The following is a 19,538-nucleotide window of genomic DNA, read 5'->3' on the forward strand; positions in this document are numbered from 1 at the left end:
CAGTCAGATCTAGGGATGCTGCCCAAAGAACCAAGGAAGCTAATGAAAACAGGTAATAGGGTCATTTTAATTTTTCAACTAGGGTCTCGATTTTTAACTGTATCGCTGGTTTAAATACCCTGAATGATTTAGATGCACCAGAGGGAAAAAAAAAAAAAAACCCTACAGAAAAAAAATACGTATAGTTGTTTTGTGGCCTTAAAAAAGAAAAATGGTTAATTCCTAAACCTAGAAAGTAGTATATATTCACGGAGGGAGCAGGGAAGGGAAAAGGGAGGTTTTCTCCTCGGACGTTCTTTTTCAAATTTTGCTTTAGCTGTCCATAGTACCTTTGCGTTCACTGGGCCGAACCAGAGAGCTCAATAGATTTTCCCCGAAACGCTAAGTGCAGGAAGCAAAGCTAAATGTAACGTTACAAAGACCCCGCACCTTTAACCACTAATAGTTCCCTTGTGGCAGGCGAGGCACTAAGCCCTGTGAAGATAGGCGATACCTAGACCCGGGGCCTTCGTGTGGAGCGGGGCATTTCCGGTTGAGATGTCAGTGAGTCAGCTCCAACGACGCGCTAGCTATATCTCCCAATGAAACATCTTTATTCGACCTCCTCCCATCCAGGTCGCAACTCCCATCTTAATTCCTTCACGGTATTTCTTTGGTACTTGTTTCATTTAACCCCACAGTCATTTTACCACCTCCTCCCTAGTGGCAACAGTTTTAAAGATAGGCCCTAGATTACTGGCTCGTCTCCCTAGCAACCGTGTCTCTCCCGACCGCCGGAAAAGGCTTCAGTCACATGCTCCGTGAACTTCCGGGTTTACAACGTGACATCCGGTTGTCAATTTCCCCAGACGCGACGGTGGAGGTGGAGGAGAAGCTGTGTGGCCCGAAGACGCCGTGGGCCCAGTGGTGGTGGGCTCCGCGTGGGCTCGCCTCGTCCTGCCCCCTCTGCGATGCATCCGCGGCGCCCGGAGGGATTCGATGGCTTGGGCTATCGCGGCGGTGCCCGGGATGAGCAGGGCTTTGGTGGCGCTTTCCCTGCAAGGTCCTTCAGCTCCGCGTCGGACCTGGGCCACTGGGTGACCACTCCCCCAGACATCCCGGGTAGCCGCAACCTACACTGGGGCGAGAAGAGCCCGCCCTACGGTGCGCCCGCCCCCTCCACCCCCGAAGGCCCCGTGGAGGAACCCTTTCCCGGCGGCGGCGGCGGCGGCAGCGGCAGCGTGTCCGGGCAGAGCAGCGGTGAGGGACGCCTGGAACGAGGCAGGGATGGGTGGAGTGGCAGAGCCGCGGCTCGCGGCCTGCAGACCCCGGAAGCAGCGCAGAGGGTCCCGCCTTCGGGGCCTCTGAGTCTGTCGCGCGGCACACCCTCTGCCCTCCTTTCGTCCTCTGTCCTTGAAGCGAGCCTTCTCCCTGGTCCTCGTACAAATGTTTTCTCTGGGATCATCTCCAGAAAAGACACCTGTCTTAGCTATGGGCTGCGTGGTAGGAATTTCTAAATTTTAAGTGTTTGGCGTATTACATCCGATGGCCTACATAAAGAAAGAAGGAAATTTGTGTTATTTACCGTTTATTGGAGAACATGTGAACAATACCTAAATAAATGACCCCTGTATTTCTTTGATATAATTAATTGTAGCTTTGTGATATGCAAGGAGAAATTTCTCAGCATAGGCAGGCATGGGTTCAAACCTGGCCCTGTCACTTAAAAGCTGAGAGACTTTCTTAATGTCTGTGAGCCCTCAGTTTTGTCCTCTTTAAGGAGAATAGAAGAATAACAGGGTTTTTCGAGTGTTAAATAAAATGAGACGTGAGTAATGCCTACTACAGTGTGGAGCACATAGTAGGCTAAAAGTATTTGTTTCTTTCCTTTTCCCTTTTAATTACAGGAGTTGTGTCTGTTTCCTAGATCCCAAACTACCCTCTGTCATCAAAACCTTTTTGGTAGAAGGGAAAATGTTTATACTTTCCCATTTTCTTGTAACACTTATGGTAATATCAAACAGAGCCTCGCTCAAATGATTTACTTGAAATATATAGGGAGAAGTTGTAATTTCCTTTTACTTTTGAGGGTCTTGAAAGTAACACTTTTCTACTTATATAAATTATAGATCCTAAATTCATGGGCGCTCCCTAAAGATTTATTGAATTGCGAATACACACACACACACACCACACACACACCTGCTGCTTTCCTCTTTCTGACTTAAAAACTCCACTAAACAGTAAAATTCACTGATATGACTTCAAGATAAGGCATTGGAATCAAGACAGCTATTCTCTGTCAGATGCCAGAAGACCTGTGTTTTAATTGTAACACTGTGCTCTAGATATTCTCAACATCTTCAAAAAATGGAAATAATGGCTGCCTCTTCCCATGCTCCTGAAATTATTAGGTTATATCATTAAACATTAAGCATATTCTAGACATAAGTTTTATTCCCATTCTATTTTGACTTGGAAGTACAATAATATTTATGTGACTTGGGTTAACTGGAAGGACTAGACCTAAAATGTATAGTGAGTAAATGAGAGTGCGAAGAAGGATTAGTGACTTACTCAGTGTCATTATAATTACCTTGTGTACTTCGTTTTTTTTTTTCTATTGATCCCAAAAGCGGTACTAGAAAGTTATAAATTAAATAATTCAAAACGCATATATGGTTGCTACGCAGTTATCTTCTTAGGCAGTAGAGCTTGTTTTTATCTTGTCATAGTTTATGCTTTAATGGTTACAGTAAGGAGGAGCTCTTGATAAAACCAGAGTTCTTTTAAGAGCAGTTAAGAGGGTGGTGAATCTAACTTTGCAAGGAAGATAAAAGCCGGAGAGACTTAGTAAACCTTTTTAACATTTTCCAGAAAATATCAGTGGTATTTTCTGTTGATATTAGGGGATGATCGGCACACACAAAAAGGGAAAAGTTGAAAGGAGGAGAGTACCTTAAGTTGGGCAAAAGAAGCTTCTATCTTGCTTATACATTTTTTTAAGGCAAGGTTGAATCAAATGGTTTCGCAAGAGTTGTGATTACACGGTCTTCTTCTGACTTTAAGGGAATAGTGAGGGCATTGCTTCATTTGAAAGAGCAGAGATGAGAGAGACGGGAGATGGGACAGAAAGGTGAGAGAAAAGATGAGAAAATCATTCTTTGTGAATATTGTATTATAGCTGAAATTTTATGACTAGTCCCTTGGTGTGAAATTTCATCATGACTTTGAGGTTTTTAGTCAAGAAGAAAATTTCTGTTTTAACATATGCATAGGAATGTTTCCAGCTGTAAACTTTTATAATAAGAGGACAGATATGCCGTCAAGAGTAGCACATGTGAACTCAGTCTATCACAGAGACCTAATTAAGTAACTACTCTCAAAATATTTAAAATTTGGGAAAATAGCCTTATTTATGCATTTTGATTAAGTACTCTTTCCATTTAATAATTTTGAAGTGTTTTACTTGTGACTATTGGGTTATGTAGACATTTTCCAGTAACAGGGAGTGACTAATTTTACAACACGGGAGGTAAAGTTGGTGTTTCAGTATCAGGCAGAGCCTTCTATGTTTGTAGTCAGAAGTTAAAAACTGATAGCCCTTAGATTCTACCTATAAACGTGTTTGATTTGGCCCACACAATGTTTTAACACTTTTTAAAGTAGCAAATATTTTTTAATGGGAAGATATTACATAAAAATGAGAATATATTTTTTAAAGAATCACAGCTTAGAAACTCTGAGCCCACAGTCCCACATTGCAACAGTGTATTGGAGTTGAAGAGCAGTTGTGTATTGCAACTTGCCACAAACCCCGAGTCCTTCACTCATTCAAAGGACTTCCCTGGCCTCTATCAGAATTTGACTTTGGGACCTGGAGATAAATGAATATCATGTTAATAAAAAATATTTTTGTTGTTTTTACAGTAAACCTAAATATTGATTATGAGTAATCTTATTCCTTCTATTTTAGAACAGTTGAGTAGATTTGCTGGATTTGGTATTGGACTTGCAAGGTAATGTTTTATCTAAGGATTTTCAATTTAAGTTTTTATAAAAAATTTTAAGTGTAATAATGGTAAATGATTACTATTTATATATACTATTGCTTCCTTTAGAGTGATTCTTTGGAGCAGTAGATTAAATATTCAAAAATATTTTGCAGAAAAAAATGATTTAAAATTTATGAGTTGCCTTTTTTCTAGTAAGGATAGAGCCTAGTCATTGAATTTTATAATCATAAACTAATTTTGTTGGGAAAATTGTAACACCTTTCATGTGTCTTCCAAAGAATAAATCAAATCTAATCTAATCTCCCACTCCAAAAAAAGAAGTAATTTTGCAATGAAACTTCTCCCTAAACATTTGACTTATAACAAGATATTTACTAACAGAGTTTAGGTTTTGCTTACAATCAGCATTTAATGAGCACTATTATTATTTTTTTATTTTTAATGATTATTTAGTGTAAGAAAAGCCTCTAGTTTTGATTATGTGACCTTTAGTGAATACTGTTTCAAAAATATTAAAATTGCACAAAGGCTTACATATCATGACAGAATAACTCATTGTTTTAAACATTTTAATGGAGAACATATGACCTTACTTGCAAAATTAAACTTGAGAATATTAATGTCAGTAGAAACAAAACTTGTTTGTTAAGGTTTCCTTCTGCTATAGCTAATTTTTCTTTTGCCTCGCTGTACTTAAAGCTGTTGTTCATTTGGTATATTATTTTTATATGTGTGTGCACGCGCCCATGCAGGCATGTGTCACTGTCAGTGCTTAAGCCCACAGTTGTTATTAGTTTGTGAGAAATGTTTTCAGAAGAAATATTTTATATGTAAAATAGTAACCAGTTAACATGGTCATTAAAATCCTCATAGCTTAAGCGCAAAGTACATCAAAACCAAAATTTATAGAATGAGGTTTGTGAAAAAGAGATGGTTCTTGTGATAGAAACTTTGCTCACGAGACATCGTCTGAAAGAAATAGAAAGGGGCATTTAAATTGTCGAAGAAAGGAGTTTCTCATATCAGGCATACAGAAATATAGTTTCATTTTATACAGTACATATTAGTATTATATAGTGTTTTCCTTACCAGTTTGCAGATCTGGCTTTAGTTTTCATATTGAATTTTGTTACTGATATAATTAATGATTTGCGAACATGTCTAGACATTTTTTAATTTTTTTTTTTACTTTTAAGAATGGGAAACTGCATGATTCCTCAAGCAAAAATAATTTTGGATACATATATGTTATAAATTAAATGTTGGCTCTATTATGTATATTTATAAATTATTTTTATGTAGTCTCTTTACAGAAAATGTATTGGCCCATCCTTGCATTGTTCTCCGCCGCCAATGTCAGGTAAATGTACTTTCTATTACCTTCTAAACAATAGTACTAACCCAAATTTGAAGTACAGAACTCAGATAAATAGTTGAGACCACATAAGCATTATTCCATGTGAAATGTACCAAAATCTATAATATGTCAGTTCTCAAACTTGTTGGTCTTTGAAACCTTTTAAGTCTTAAAAATTATCGAAGTCTCCAAAGGACTTTTGTTTGTATGGGTTATACCTATCATCATTTACCATTTCAGAAATCAGAACTGGGAACATTTAAATATGTATTTCTTTAATTTATTTTTAAAAAATTAGATATTAACATAAATAACATTTTTATGAAAACAGTATTATTTTTCAAGCCTCTTTGTCTAGCACAACTAGATTTTCATACCTGCTTCTGCAATCAATCCGTCACAATACATTGTTTTTGAAAGAAACTAGCCTTATACATACATGTGTTTGAAAATGGGAGTATTTTTATCTTTTTCAGATAATTGGCAGATATTCTTTGATACTACACAAAACTGAATAGGTGGTAATTTCTTACAGGTTATTTACATTGTGGAATCTGAAAAATCAATTAACTTTTTATACTCTGTTACATTGAAATCTATTGATTTATACTGCAAGTTGAATAGATTCTGTTACATCATGCATTGATTAATTGAAAAACGTCGATTTACTAAGTCATATAGGTCTTCTAAATGTTATAACATTTGATTATACAGTATCAAAAAGCCATTAAATCATTAAATTCACTACCAATCTCACCAGAAAAGTGTTCTAGTATTGGTAAGCTCTTGAAGGTAGATACAGGTTTTTCAGAATTCTAATTTTTGCCTGTGTACTCAAATTTATCACTGGCAGCAAATGCTATCATTATGTTTTTTTAAAATAATCTCACTTTATTTATTTTTAAAAGTATATCTGTCCCAAGTGTAAGTAACTACAGTTTGTCAGGTTTTCCAGGAAAAAAAATGGGTGTTCCATGAAAAAAGTGGCTAGTTCATCTTGCAGCTTCTTTAGACAAGTGCTTTTCCTCACAACAGCCATCTTCCTTCATTATGCAACACACAAAATATTAATTAGAAAAATGATGTATACCCCAGAGTCAAGATTTTATAAAATTGATATATTTAACTGCTTCACCAAGGACAATGTTTAGCGAAAGTGGCTTTTTCCTCCTTACAAGTGAATGGGATGAAGAGTATAATAAGTACAAAAACGTAGTTTGGTGCCACTGCTTTGATTCATGCTAAAGAGTTAACGGTTTTACACACCACTGCTTTTGCTCTGTTATTGAAATTGTCAACACAAGGAAAAAGGCACATCATGCCTTAGTATCAAAAAAATAATTTTGAACGTGTCAATTCCCTCAAAGGCCCTCCAGGGTCAGTGGACCACACTGTGGCAAAAGCTCTTATAATTTATCTTCTTTGAAAATTGAGTTAGAAAAGATATAAATAATTACAAATTAAGCTGTTTATGCCTAGCACCAAAAAATAAATGTATATAGAGAAAGAGCCAGTTAAAAAGCATGAACAGTTGTATATGCCCAGAACAGTGAATTTCTGGCATATATTTTACAAATTGTGACTATTACATTGTGATCTGGTATATACATATATATGAGTAACTTAAAAAAAAGTCTTATAAAATAATACCTTTGGAATGTGTGATGCATTCTGATACTTTTAAAAAATAATTTCACTTAAGTATTAGTTCTGACCCTCTTTACTGATTTTGTAATTTGCCAATTGTTTATATCTTATAGTTTGAAAAATGCTAGCCATTAAATAAAATGAACATTTTGCCACACTGAATGTAATTCTAGAGTTAAAAGAAACATAAATTTCAACTAGCAAGGCCTTTATTATATATTCTATATTGCTATGTATATTGTGGATTGGATTGGTCTTCAGGGTTGTATTTATGTAACCATATGTACTGCACTCAATAAGTTATTTAAAGCACTTTCAAGAGTAATTTTGCTTATGTATATAATTTATACTGACTTTAGAATTGAACTTTTATTTATGCTGTGACTCCACTGTATATCTTTCATGCCCTTGTTATTTCTTATTGAAACAACAACAAAATAATCATGAAGTATCTTTTTTACAGGTTAATTACCATGCTAGGCATTATCATCTCACTCCATTTACAGTCATCAATATTATGTACAGCTTTAACAAAACTCAGGTGAGAATTAATTTATAGATTTTAGTAAAGTTATTTATAATGTAAGGGCCATTTGGCCTTAGTAATAATTAAAGCAACAATCATTCCTTATAGTGTAGTTAATAAAAATATCTTAACTCTTGTACTAAACCTAATGTAACATGATAATGACATCTTTTTGATGTCACTGAGTAATAAGTGAATTTACACCTTTGCCAAAATTAATTATATATTAAGGGCATTTAATTAGTATTAGAGGTATTTAATTAATTGAAATGCTTATTTGACCTAGACATAGGCCACCTGACAAACATTAAAATAATGACAGAAGTTAATTTAGTTGTAGTTATCTATTAAAATGTCTTTTTAAATAATACCTTATTGGAAAATATCAATAAACATTCAATATCAAATTCTGTCGAGACCTTTTTTGTATGTTTTAGCCATTAACATAACAATAAATTTTGTTCATTTTAGGGACCGAGGGCCCTTTGGAAAGGAATGGGAAGTACATTTATTGTCCAGGGAGTCACACTTGGAGCAGAGGGACTAATCAGTGAATTTACTCCATTACCAAGGTACCGTTTTGGCATTTTCTCAATCTATTAGCTTCATATTAAAAATATGACAAAATATGATCACTTCTAATAAATACCTTGAATTTTGAAAACTTGCCTGAAGTACCTAAGAGAAGAAACAATAAAGTTAATTAATTAGATCTTACTGAATTAGTATGTGATAAAAAAAAAATCCTTTCTGGTGTAGTATCTATTGAGATGTGTCATTCAGCTCCTACTACTATGTTCAGCAACTATCAACTAAGGAAAAAAAATGGGTATATGAGCAATTCATGCTCTTTAAGTAGCCAGTTTGGTGAAGGAAACACATGTAAGCAAATTATAGTACATTGTGATGAGTGCTGTAATTAATCTTTTTCAGAGCCCAGCAGACACTTTGCATGGAGTTATTGGCAAGGATTTCAAAAACGAACTGAAATCTGAGCTAGATCTTGAATTATGAGTAGGAATTGACTTGGAAGAGAAGAAGATTCTGAGTAGAGGTGATAGCACGCCCAGTTTTATGGAGTTTGGAAGGTTTCGTTTATTGTCTTATGCATTGGGATTAGTGGACATGTATGGAGTAGAGTAACAGGAAAAGAGGCTGAGGTGCTAGAATGAAGCATGGCTGTGCTTTTATAAGGAACTTAGGCTTTATTCTCTGTGGAATTGGAAATCTAAGGGGTTTTTTTTTATTTTTATTTTTAAATGTTTGGGTGCTTTGATCAAGGATATAGTCAAGTGGCAGCGTTAAAAAAAAATGGACTGGTGTAGACAGAGACTTGTGGAGAACTGTTATAGTGATCTAGGCCAGACTGAGAAGAGTCTGAACTATAGAATAGAACAGAAAGAGATGAGCTAAGAGACACATGTTAAGTGTAATTGATAATTGGTGATAAATTATGAATCGGGCTGTGGGAGAGTGAATTGTTAGCAGTCACTGGGATTTCTAGATTGGAATCAAGTTGAAGAATTTATGAAGGAGAATAAGTTGAAATGGAAAAAAAAAATAAGGAATTTAAACTTCATTAGATGATTTTGAGATTCCTACAAGACATCCTGAGGGAACATGTCTTATAAGTGGTTGGAACCATGGATCAGAGTCTTAGAGAAAATTTGAAGCTGGAGGCATAGCTCTGAATGTTGTGGCATAAAAGTAGCAGTTGAAGTATTAGGATGGATAAATTTCCTTAGGAGAAATACAAACTAAATGACAGAGAGTGGACAAAGGACAGAATCCTGGGCAATTTATGAGTGTGCAGGTGTGTACCATGCATGTGTGTGTATATGTGTGTGTGGTAGGAAAGGTTTGAGGGAGCAGTAAGTGATGCTCACAAAACAAATTGAAAATAGCTATAAATTGAAAGTAAGCAATATGACAATAATGTCCTAGACTCCGAGAGGAGAACTAGAATTGTTAGGCATGTTTGGAGAGAGAGGGTGGAGAAACTTGGGAAATTTGCAGCTGAGTCTGTTTTCCTCTGAAATAGGATACAAGGCCATTAAGTGAAAATAGAATGAGCATTAGAGTCGAAGTAGAAAAGCATGCGAAAAACGATATATGCTTGGGACAGTCACAATTCTGTATAACTGAAAGGGAACCATTCTAGAAATATATGGAAGGAATGGTAATAGATAATATTGGAAGGCATACATTTGTTTAAGTGCTACCTGGTAGGACTCTCCCAGGGACAGTGTTAAAAACTTTGTATGGTTTCTTAATCCACAGTTGGCCCCTGACAAGGTGAATTTTTTGGATCAACAAGAAAATGAGGTAGTTGCAGTGACAGCCACTGTGGTTGTTCAGGCCTCATATTAGTATTCTAGCATTAATCAAATGTGATCTGGAAGGCTCTCTAAGGTGTTATAAATCAGAGATGATGGTTCTATTGTACAAAAATTTCTCTGCAGACCTTTCAGTCTCAGAAAAATGTAGAGAAGTTCACATACCACCCATGCTATACTTGTACTGAGTTTGTTTTTAGAGCACTTGGTTTATTAATGATTACTTTCCTTTCTTTTCAATATAACATATATTTATTCCTTTATCTCCTTATGTTTGTCATATTCACTTACTTGAGAGAAAATGTTTTCTCAGGTTCTTGCTGTGGCCATGGTGCAATGGGTGCCAGATTCATCACGGGAACTGATGGCAGCGAGTCTCCTCTTTATTTCACACTCCCCTTTTCTGCTTCTCTGCCTCTCTCCGTCCCATCTCCCGCTTCCCTTCTATCCCCTCTAGCTGCCTTTTCATTTTTTTCTGCCTCCTTATTTACTTTCCCCTTCACTCTCCATAGTCTTTTTCTCCTTTTTGACTTTTCTGTTGCTATAACTTCCCCTTTGTTGTTCTTTCAACTCGCCTCTCTTCTTTTACTTTCTTTTCTGGTTTCCAGAGTTAACCTAAATAGCAGGAAGCACACAGTCCTGGACCTTGGCTCCAGATATGGTGTTTTGCTTACCTCTTTTGAACATGTCCCTGTGATCTTTTTAACCTTTATTTTCTCATAAGTAAAACAAATGTGACAATCCCTGCTCCACGTATCTCATAGGATTCATTCTCGTATCACATGAGATGAGAGGCAGTACAGGCAGAGTGCAGACTTCAAGTCATAGAGATCGGGGTTTAGAACCCTGTTCTACTATTAACTAGCTGTATGGCTTTGGGTAAGTTATATATGAACCTTCTTTGAGCCAATTTCGTCATGTGTGAAATGGGGGTAACAGAGCCATTGTGAGGATCATAAATAATTCAGTAAAGCACTTTGCACAGTTCCTGGCATGCAGTAGGTGCTCAAAAAATAGAATATAATAAAGGGCACAAAATTAATGTCATCATAGTAAGTAGAGGCACTTTGGAAATTAGATGTTACATAAATGTAATACGTCGTTCTGCATTAGTTAGTTAATTTTGTTTTGTTTTTTTTGATTCTCACTCTTACATACTTTTTAAAGATTTTTTCCTCCTTTTATCCTCTTCCTTGTTTCCCTTTCCCTTCCTCAATCATTCTTTTTTTTGTTTTTATATTCAGTTATAACTCTTCCTTCTCTGTCATCCCCTTCTATCAGCACATACAAAAATACCTTGTATGTTTTTTCTCTTTTCAAACCACTACAGTTGTTTGAAGTGTGTCTGAGAAAGAAAAATGTGCACCATTAGAATATATTTCTCCTATAGATTATTTTTAAAATTAAAACTTGATTACCTTTTTGAAAATGGGCCAATTCTAGATGTTTTAAATAACATGGCTTTTATTTTACTTCAGTTTATCTTATTTTTTAGGGAGGTTTCACATAAATGGAATCCTAAACAAATAGGAGAACACCTTCTACTGAAATCGTAAGTATCAGAGTGCATTTATATTGAAATTTTCTATAAATTTTCATAGTGTTAGAACTGAAAAAAATCTTATTTAATAACTATACTGAAGGAAATTAGAGCAATGAATTATTTGTGGGACTAAAACTTCAAAAGACAAGTAACATAGAGTTGAGGAATAAAAACCTGAAATATGTGTTATCTTTAAAACAAATCTAAGTTGAAAGGCTGAAATCACAACCTAATTTTTCTTTGTGTTCTTAGAAAGTTAGCAGAGATCTTCAACTTTTTTAACCCGAATTACCAGGAAAATTGTTATTATTTATTATTAAGCAGAGTTACAAATTATTTTTATGGTAATGAGCAAACTCAAAACTTTAGTGTCATTAAAATGTAGTCCTGAAGGCACTTAGTGATTTTACAACACTGACCATTTTTGTAGATTAGAATTTTACTCTTCACTTTTTAATTTTTTTTGAAGATTGTGAATTGGAAACCCCCCCAGCTTGCTGGCTCCCTCTGTGGGGCATTCCAGCACATTATTACTTAGTGATGTTCCATTCACCTTGAAAACCACTACTTGCCAGGACCTGGCCCATAGGGTTAGGTAAGTCCCACCTTGATATTATTTTAAATAACTATATTTTGCAGGCTTGCAAAGTTGTAATATTACTAAGTCTAAATAGTAGTGGTAGGAAACAACTTTGCAAAGCTGTACAATATTGTTTAATAATAGACGGGGACTTCACTCACCACTGAAGACTGGCTTAGCTTTCCTGGGTGGGAAATCCGGGAATGGATAATGATGATATAGGGTAATAGCAGAACAGTGTACTTGTTCAGATGTCACTAAAAAGGCCAAGCACTAGAATAGATCCCTCATCCTAAATTTTAAGTATCAGATTTGTAGGCTAGATTAGCTATGTGTAGGTAGATGTCCAAACAATGAATCATAAATGAGCCTACATTTTATACTGGTTTAAAATAAAATCTCTTTTTTTTGCAGGCTGTCCCTGTGTTATTAATATTTAAGTTTTTATCTCTAATTGTTGAATAACAAAGATTCTATGTTACAGGTCTCTGAAGTGTCTTTATAGGTATTCATAGTTGAAAACCTTAAAAATATTTAGGCTTGAATATAAGTTATATCGACATATTAAAATAGATATTTAAAAATTTAGTGTAAACATCTTATTTCAGTATGCTGATGTTTGTTTTAATTTCTACAGTCTAACTTATATGGTGGCAATGCCTTTTTATTCAGCAAGCCTAATTGAAACAGTACAGGTGAGCTATTTTTTATTGTCCTTGTTATTTTTTGGAATATTCAATATAGTGTGTATTTCTGATTGTGTAACAGAACAATTTAAACAATGTCCTTTTAAATTTTTTATTTCACAGATGCCACAGATATATTCTGGGTTATATATAAGGGACATTGCTGATGAGTTTATTGCCTTAGCAAACTTACTTCACACTTTTTAGTTTGAAATCTTTTTATCTCTTCCATAGGCAGCTATATTCTTCATTCAGGTATCTCAGAATTCAGCCTCTGACTTGCTCTGTCTGAATACAAAGAATTTGTAGAGTTTTTCAACTTTTTAAGACCTGAATGCACAACTCAAATGGTTATGGCATATCATAGGACAATAAATTACTAATTACCTGAACATAAAACACGATGTCTAATAATTCTAACAGTGAGCAGGTAGTCTCCAGAGGTAGTTTACAAACAGCATCCTTTTTAAACATGCCTGTTATGGACCATTTCATGCTATGGTGTGTTAAGTACTACAAAGCTAAAGCAGTCTCCTTGCTTGTGTCTTAAATTGTTTTACTATTTCTAACCACGTGGTGGTGCTTCAGGTACATCAAATTAATGTACTTTCTCAACATCCCATTTCTACATTTAAAACTATAAGATGAAGATAGTTTTAACTTCACCTATGCACAAATTCTAACTAATTATATACCACCCATCTTCCATCTTCAACATCAGATCCTCTAGTATATTTTTTGTCTTTAGTACGTATTAGTTCCCTCTTTAAAAACCTCACTGGATCAGCCTTTTCTCTTCTAACTACTCTTTTTTCTACTTAATTGCTTTTCTGGCCCTATCATTGATTTTTTTTTTTTTTTAGAATTAACTTCAGTTAACCGAAGTTAACATCTTGCTACCCAAATATACTTTGCTTTCCCCTTGCATTTGGCATTGTGTTAAATAAATGCAATAATCTTCACATGGGGCTGCAGTTTAGTTATCACTAAAATATATCCTCATTTTATAAATAAGGAAAAAATAGCAGGAAGATAATTATTTAAGAAAAAGCAACTAGGCAGCATGCTATATTGGGGGAAACAAGTTTTAGGTTCAGACAGATCCTTATCAGAATCACATTTCTCCACTTAAATTAGATCTGTGACTTGAAACAAATGCCTTAACCTTTCTAAATCTTAACGTTTTCATCCATAAAATGGGAATAGTATTTGAATAACGGAGTTATAAAAATTAAATGAGTTATCTATGTAAAATGTCCAGCTCACTATGTATTAGTTTGGTTTTTTTTTTTAACCCAATATCTACTCCCTATTTTTCCTGCTCCAGGTTTTACCTGCTAACTGCCTCCTTTTAATTTCTTTTGTCTGATTTTCTAGAAATCTTTTTTTCCTTCTTAGATTTCTCCTCTCTTGCACATCTTTCTCTTCTTTTAGTAAGCTCTTTACCTTCTCTTCTACTGTACTCCAAGGCTCAATCCTTGACTCTCTCTGCTCTTTATCCTATATTCACTATCCTAGAGAACTCATTTACTCTCTCGAATCATTTTAACTCTAATCTCTTTAAGTGAATTAAATTGTCTTCACCTCAGACTGAACTCATGAAAACAATCTTGTCTTATTCCCTTGAAATTAGCTGGGCTTTTTTAGATTTTATATTATTATTTATTTACATTTGTTTTGTATCTCACTGCCACTTGTCCCTTCCATAACAACCTTCTGATAACATCTTCTGACAGAGTTGATGGCCTCTGCAAACAGCCAAATTGGTAGAATCTGAAGCCACGTTATTTATTAATGACTTAATTCTCAAAAAGGCAGCATAATTTCTAAAGAGGATTTTGTGGGGGATGTCATAAATTGAATGCTAAATCAGAAACTGTTTTATTCACATAAACGTTGACCCATTTTTATATTTTTATGCATTCCTCGAATTGAGAATTAGGAAAAGAAAAATAAGTTATGTACACATTTCTTTTTGAGCCTCTTCTTTTCTGTAATGGTACTATTATTATCTTCACCCTAAAGACTCAAGACTTTAGTTCTGGTTTTTAGGAAAGTCTTGATTTTTATATTTCTTTTATCCTTCATAACCAACCAATCATCATGCCTTCTTAGTTCTAACTTTAATAAGTATCTGAGGTTTGTCTCTTACTCTCCACTGATAGGCAACCATTCTCATCCCTTCTTTACCACTCACTCAGCTTATTATGTTACCTTCTTTCTTCCCACTTTATGTTCAGTGGTTTTTTGCCCTTCTGGGGAGCTCAGATCTCTTTGAGAATATTCTTTCCCTTGAAAAATACCCATTCATACATAGATCTCTTGAAGAACACCTCCTAGAGCCCTTAAATATAAACTTCCTAATGCGTTATTATCTTTGTTAACAATGCTTGTTTTAGTCCCTGCATTTTAAAGTCCATTCTAGGTACTCATATAAGATTAATGTTCTTCAGTTGTAATGCTTACATCCTTTTGCTCACTAAGGCTCCTTCCATATTGACTCATATTCCCTAAAATCAATTTCGGACTTCTTGGCATAGTATTAAATCAAGGTTTTTATTGACTTCATTTTACCTTTTCAGTTAGTCTTCCTTAACTGCTCTTTTTTTAAAATTCATTAAATATTTATTTAATGTCGATCTCAATCAGGTGCTGTTGTAGACCCTGAGGATACAGCAGCAAATAAAACAAAAATAATCTGCTTTCACAGCACTTATGTTTTTGTGGGGAAGATAGGCATAACAAACAAGTATATGAGATGGTGCTAAGTGCTAAAGAGAATAAAAATAAAATAAGGAAATTAAATAAGATGTGTAATGGGCGAGGAGAAACAGTTGCTATTTTTAAGGTCAAGAAAGGCTTCACTGAGAAGGTGACATTTGAATAAGGGTCTGAGCATAAGAACTACATGGATATTTGTGAGAAGAACATTCTAAATAGAGGCAAAGCAAATGCAAAGACCCTGAGGTGGTGGGATTGTATCTCATGTGTTTGAGGAACCAACCAAAAAGAGGCCAGTATAGTTTAAGCTCACTAAAAATGGGGGAAACAGGAGGAAATGAGGTCTGAGAGGTAAGAGGGGGAGAAATCATAAGGGCATTGTCCACCATCGTAATAATTTGGCCTGTTCTTTGAGGAATATGGAAAGTCTTTGGTGACTTTGAGCAGAAGAGTAATGGGATCTGGCATGTCTTTATTTGGTTGCTATGATGAAAATAGACTGGAGTGGAAGAGGGGCCAGAGATAGGGAAATGGACTAGGTTAGGTGAGTTCATTTTAGTCTCATGGTTTTAAATATATTCTGTTTACTGAAAACTCTCATAATATGTCCTGCTGGGACCTTTTCCTTGCAGTCTAGATTGTAAACTCCAAGTTTATACCTTAGACTTACTATATCTGAGCTCTGGGTTTCTCTCCCACGTTGCTACCCCAAAGCTAAAACTCATTTCCCTCCCATATATCATGCTTCTTAGTTGCTTTTTCATTTAATACCCCAGCTCAGTAAAAGGCTCTAGTATGCCTCCACTGCCTCTGGCCAACATCTTTGAGGTGATCCTTGACTTTTCTCTTTCATACCCCAAATCTAATCTACCAGTAATTCTCATTGACTATAATTTTAGGATAAAAGCACAATTGAAGCACTTTACTTCTATTTCTACCCAGTAGTCCAGTCTATTACCACCTCTTTTCTGGATTATGTAATAACTTTTTAACTTGTTTCTCAGCCTGTGTTTTTGTCTTCCTCTGCACAACAGCCATTGTTAATATAAATTATATCTTGTCCATCTTCCGCTTAAAACTAACCAGTTATTTTCCATCTGATTAGAATGCAAAGTCTACTCAGTCTCATGGTATGGCTACTGACTACGTTTTTAACTTTGTTTTACACATTCTGTTGTTCAGTCATGCTACAGCCAAATTGGCCTGTTAGCGTTCCCTTTTTTACCTATTGCTCAGTAATCTATATCACAAACTTTGTTATAGTAGCCTCAAAATTGTAAAAAGGCAGAGACATTGTGGATGATAATGACTAACATTAAGTGCCTCTGGGCATCATGCCTTCTTTCATTTAATACTCCCAGCAGTTCTGTGCATAAATGGTAAGTGATACTAATCTCATTTTTATAGAATGATAAACTGAGTCTTAGGAGATGTTAAATGGAGGCAGGGTGTAAACCCATGCTTAAGAACTCTAAGCACTGTGCTACCTCTTTAGGTTGTCATATAGTTATTGCTTTGCAAAATGAGTTCTCAGGAGCTTCTTGAGGGAAATCAGGTACGCCCGCCCACCCTCATCTTCTCCCTTATTTCCCTTTTCAATAAAAATAGCTCTAAGCCTCACTGCTTTCTGTTTTATGAAATTTCATTTGAAAAAAAAAAAAAGAATCAAACACCTAGATAGCATTTGAAGTCTGCAAACCATTGATGGTTCCCTCCGTTAGTAAGGACTTAAAAGAGACCTAAAAAGAGCCCGTTTTTGTGACAGAATAAGAAAATGTTAACTTTTACTCGTTTCGACATTTTTATTTCAGAGTGAGATAATTCGAGATAACACCGGAATTTTGGAATGTATTAAAGAAGGCATTGGAAGAGTGATAGGCATGGGAGTGCCTCATAGCAAACGACTACTTCCGCTCTTTTCCTTGATCTTCCCTACGGTGCTGCATGGGGTTCTTCATTACATCATCAGCTCAATAATTCAGAAGTTCATCCTACTAATTCTAAAGAGAAAGACTTATAATAGCCATGTAGCTGAGAGCACTAGCCCAGTGCAGAGTATGTTGGATGCTTATTTTCCAGAACTTATTGCTAACTTTGCTGCCAGTCTTTGCTCTGATGTTATACTTTACCCCTTGGAAACAGTTTTGCACCGCCTTCACATTCAAGGAACACGCACAATAATTGACAATACAGACCTTGGCTATGAAGTGCTTCCAATTAATACACAGTATGAGGGAATGAGAGACTGTATCAATACCATAAAGCAAGAGGAAGGAATGCTTGGTTTTTATAAAGGGTTTGGTGCTGTTATAATACAGTACACACTACATGCAGCTGTTTTACAGATTACCAAAATTATTTACTCTACACTTCTTCAAAATAGTGTTTGAAATTTGGGTTCCTGATTAGTCTAAAAGATATAATCTGGATACTTCGTTATGAAATTTTGAGGGATAAAGGTGAATAGTGGGATAAAAAATGGATTAGAATGTGAAACTGGTAGAAAAAGCCCATGCTGGTTATATAGACTCTTTTTTTTAAAGGCATAGGTATATTGGATCAAAAGTATTCCATATTTGAAAACTGAATAAAAATAATGCTCATATACATTAAATTCTAGATAGTGTAGCATGCTGAACTAAAAATGATCTTGGGCTGAAGCAAAAATTTGTCAGGAAACAAAACAGTTTCACAGAGCTGAATTTATTCCATCTGACTTTAATATATATTACATATTTATTTCACCTTCTTGATTGATATTGATATGTCACCCTTAATATAGTATACAGTATCAAGAGGTCATAGTTTACCTTTAAGCAGATAAATTATGTCATCAGTGGTAAAGACAAGAAGGATTAGATTTGGCAATCTGTAAGCAGGAGTTGAAGAATTTTAAATTGCATTGTCCCTGTGTAACTGCTTGATGGCGGCATGTTGTATAAAGCCATTTATGTACATCTCTACAAATTTTCCATTCTTAGATCAGTTTATTGCCTAAAATGAAGTCATGCACTTTCTGCTTTACTATCAGAATAAAACATTAAAAGCCAAGGTACCCAAAAGGTTTAAGGCAAACAACATACTTGTCTATTTCCAAATCCAGCATTTCAATGCCAGCATCTTAAAATTCGCCATGTTTATAAAGCTTGATTTGCTTACCTAGTCTGTGAATCATCAGGCTGTTTTTAGCGCCACTCTTAACAAAGATAGAATATAAAATAATCATGACAACTATTACTGTTTCCAAATTTACAAATCGTGTGCTAAAAGGAACGTCACTTTCATTTCTGAATGACTTGTCTTGGTGGAGACAAAATTAAAATTTTCCTGGGAATTTGTGTCTCTTGCCTTCTGTATAGTCATGATTAAATAATGGCTTTTGTTTTTATTTTCTTCTAGCCTTTGCTTATAGTTTATTCTCCAAACTAGATATACATAAAGAGAAAAGCAGATTTATCCTCACCGCCTTTTAAACTTGTTTGGTTGAATACTGAAGAAAAAATACAAACTTTAAGGGAAGTTAGTTCTTGCTTTTTATGGATGAGGAAAAGAAGTAAATTTCAACAAATAATCAAAAAAATTGTTGCTCAGTTTAATAAAAAAATTCTGTCTGTTCCTAAATGGGTGAAACTCTTTGTATAGTAAAATAATATGCATTTGACTGATCCATCCTTAAATGTTTTAGTTTCATTTCCTCATGTGAGCCATCACAGTTTTACTGTGAACCATTTAGCACACTGAAGTGCAATGACTATACACTGATGTTGTCCAACCTAGAATTTATACAAACATTTATTTTACTTTCTAAATGTCAATGAAATGGTTACTTTTTGTGATTAATAGTGTTGGAACCAAAATATGATATCCAAAAAGTGTAAAATAGTACTTAAGTAGCAACTCTCTACTATCTCGTGCGTGTGTTTTTAATTAATAAAACACATAAGTTTTCCATTTTTAAATTCTACCGAGGGGAAAAATAAAATTATACGTGCTGGTAACATATTGTATTTTATGGTTACTCTTTTAGATTATGGTTTACTTTGTCTAGCCTATGGCATTTAAATTGTTTTTGTTGCTTTTGAACTGCTAACTACATTTTTAGATGTTTATAATATGTCCAACTTTCTGAAAACCTTTCATTTTTTAT

General features: G+C 35.0%; 1 protein-coding gene across 1 annotated transcript; it reads left to right on the forward strand.

Annotated features, from left to right (window-relative positions):
- The first annotated feature begins 813 nt into the window (after positions 1–813).
- SLC25A46 (solute carrier family 25 member 46) lies at positions 814–19,295 on the forward strand. Its single transcript, XM_006913275.3, has 8 exons — positions 814–1,239; positions 3,956–3,998; positions 5,298–5,355; positions 7,463–7,540; positions 7,997–8,097; positions 11,357–11,413; positions 12,622–12,679; positions 17,203–19,295. Exons 1-8 carry the CDS (start codon positions 951–953, stop codon positions 17,779–17,781), a joined length of 1,263 nt encoding a protein of 420 aa, XP_006913337.1. The 5' UTR covers positions 814–950; the 3' UTR covers positions 17,782–19,295.
- The last annotated feature ends 243 nt before the right edge of the window (positions 19,296–19,538 follow it).

This window comes from Pteropus alecto, unplaced genomic scaffold (genome assembly GCF_000325575.1).
Source record: "Pteropus alecto unplaced genomic scaffold, ASM32557v1 scaffold20, whole genome shotgun sequence".
Lineage (NCBI taxonomy): Eukaryota > Metazoa > Chordata > Mammalia > Chiroptera > Pteropodidae > Pteropus > Pteropus alecto.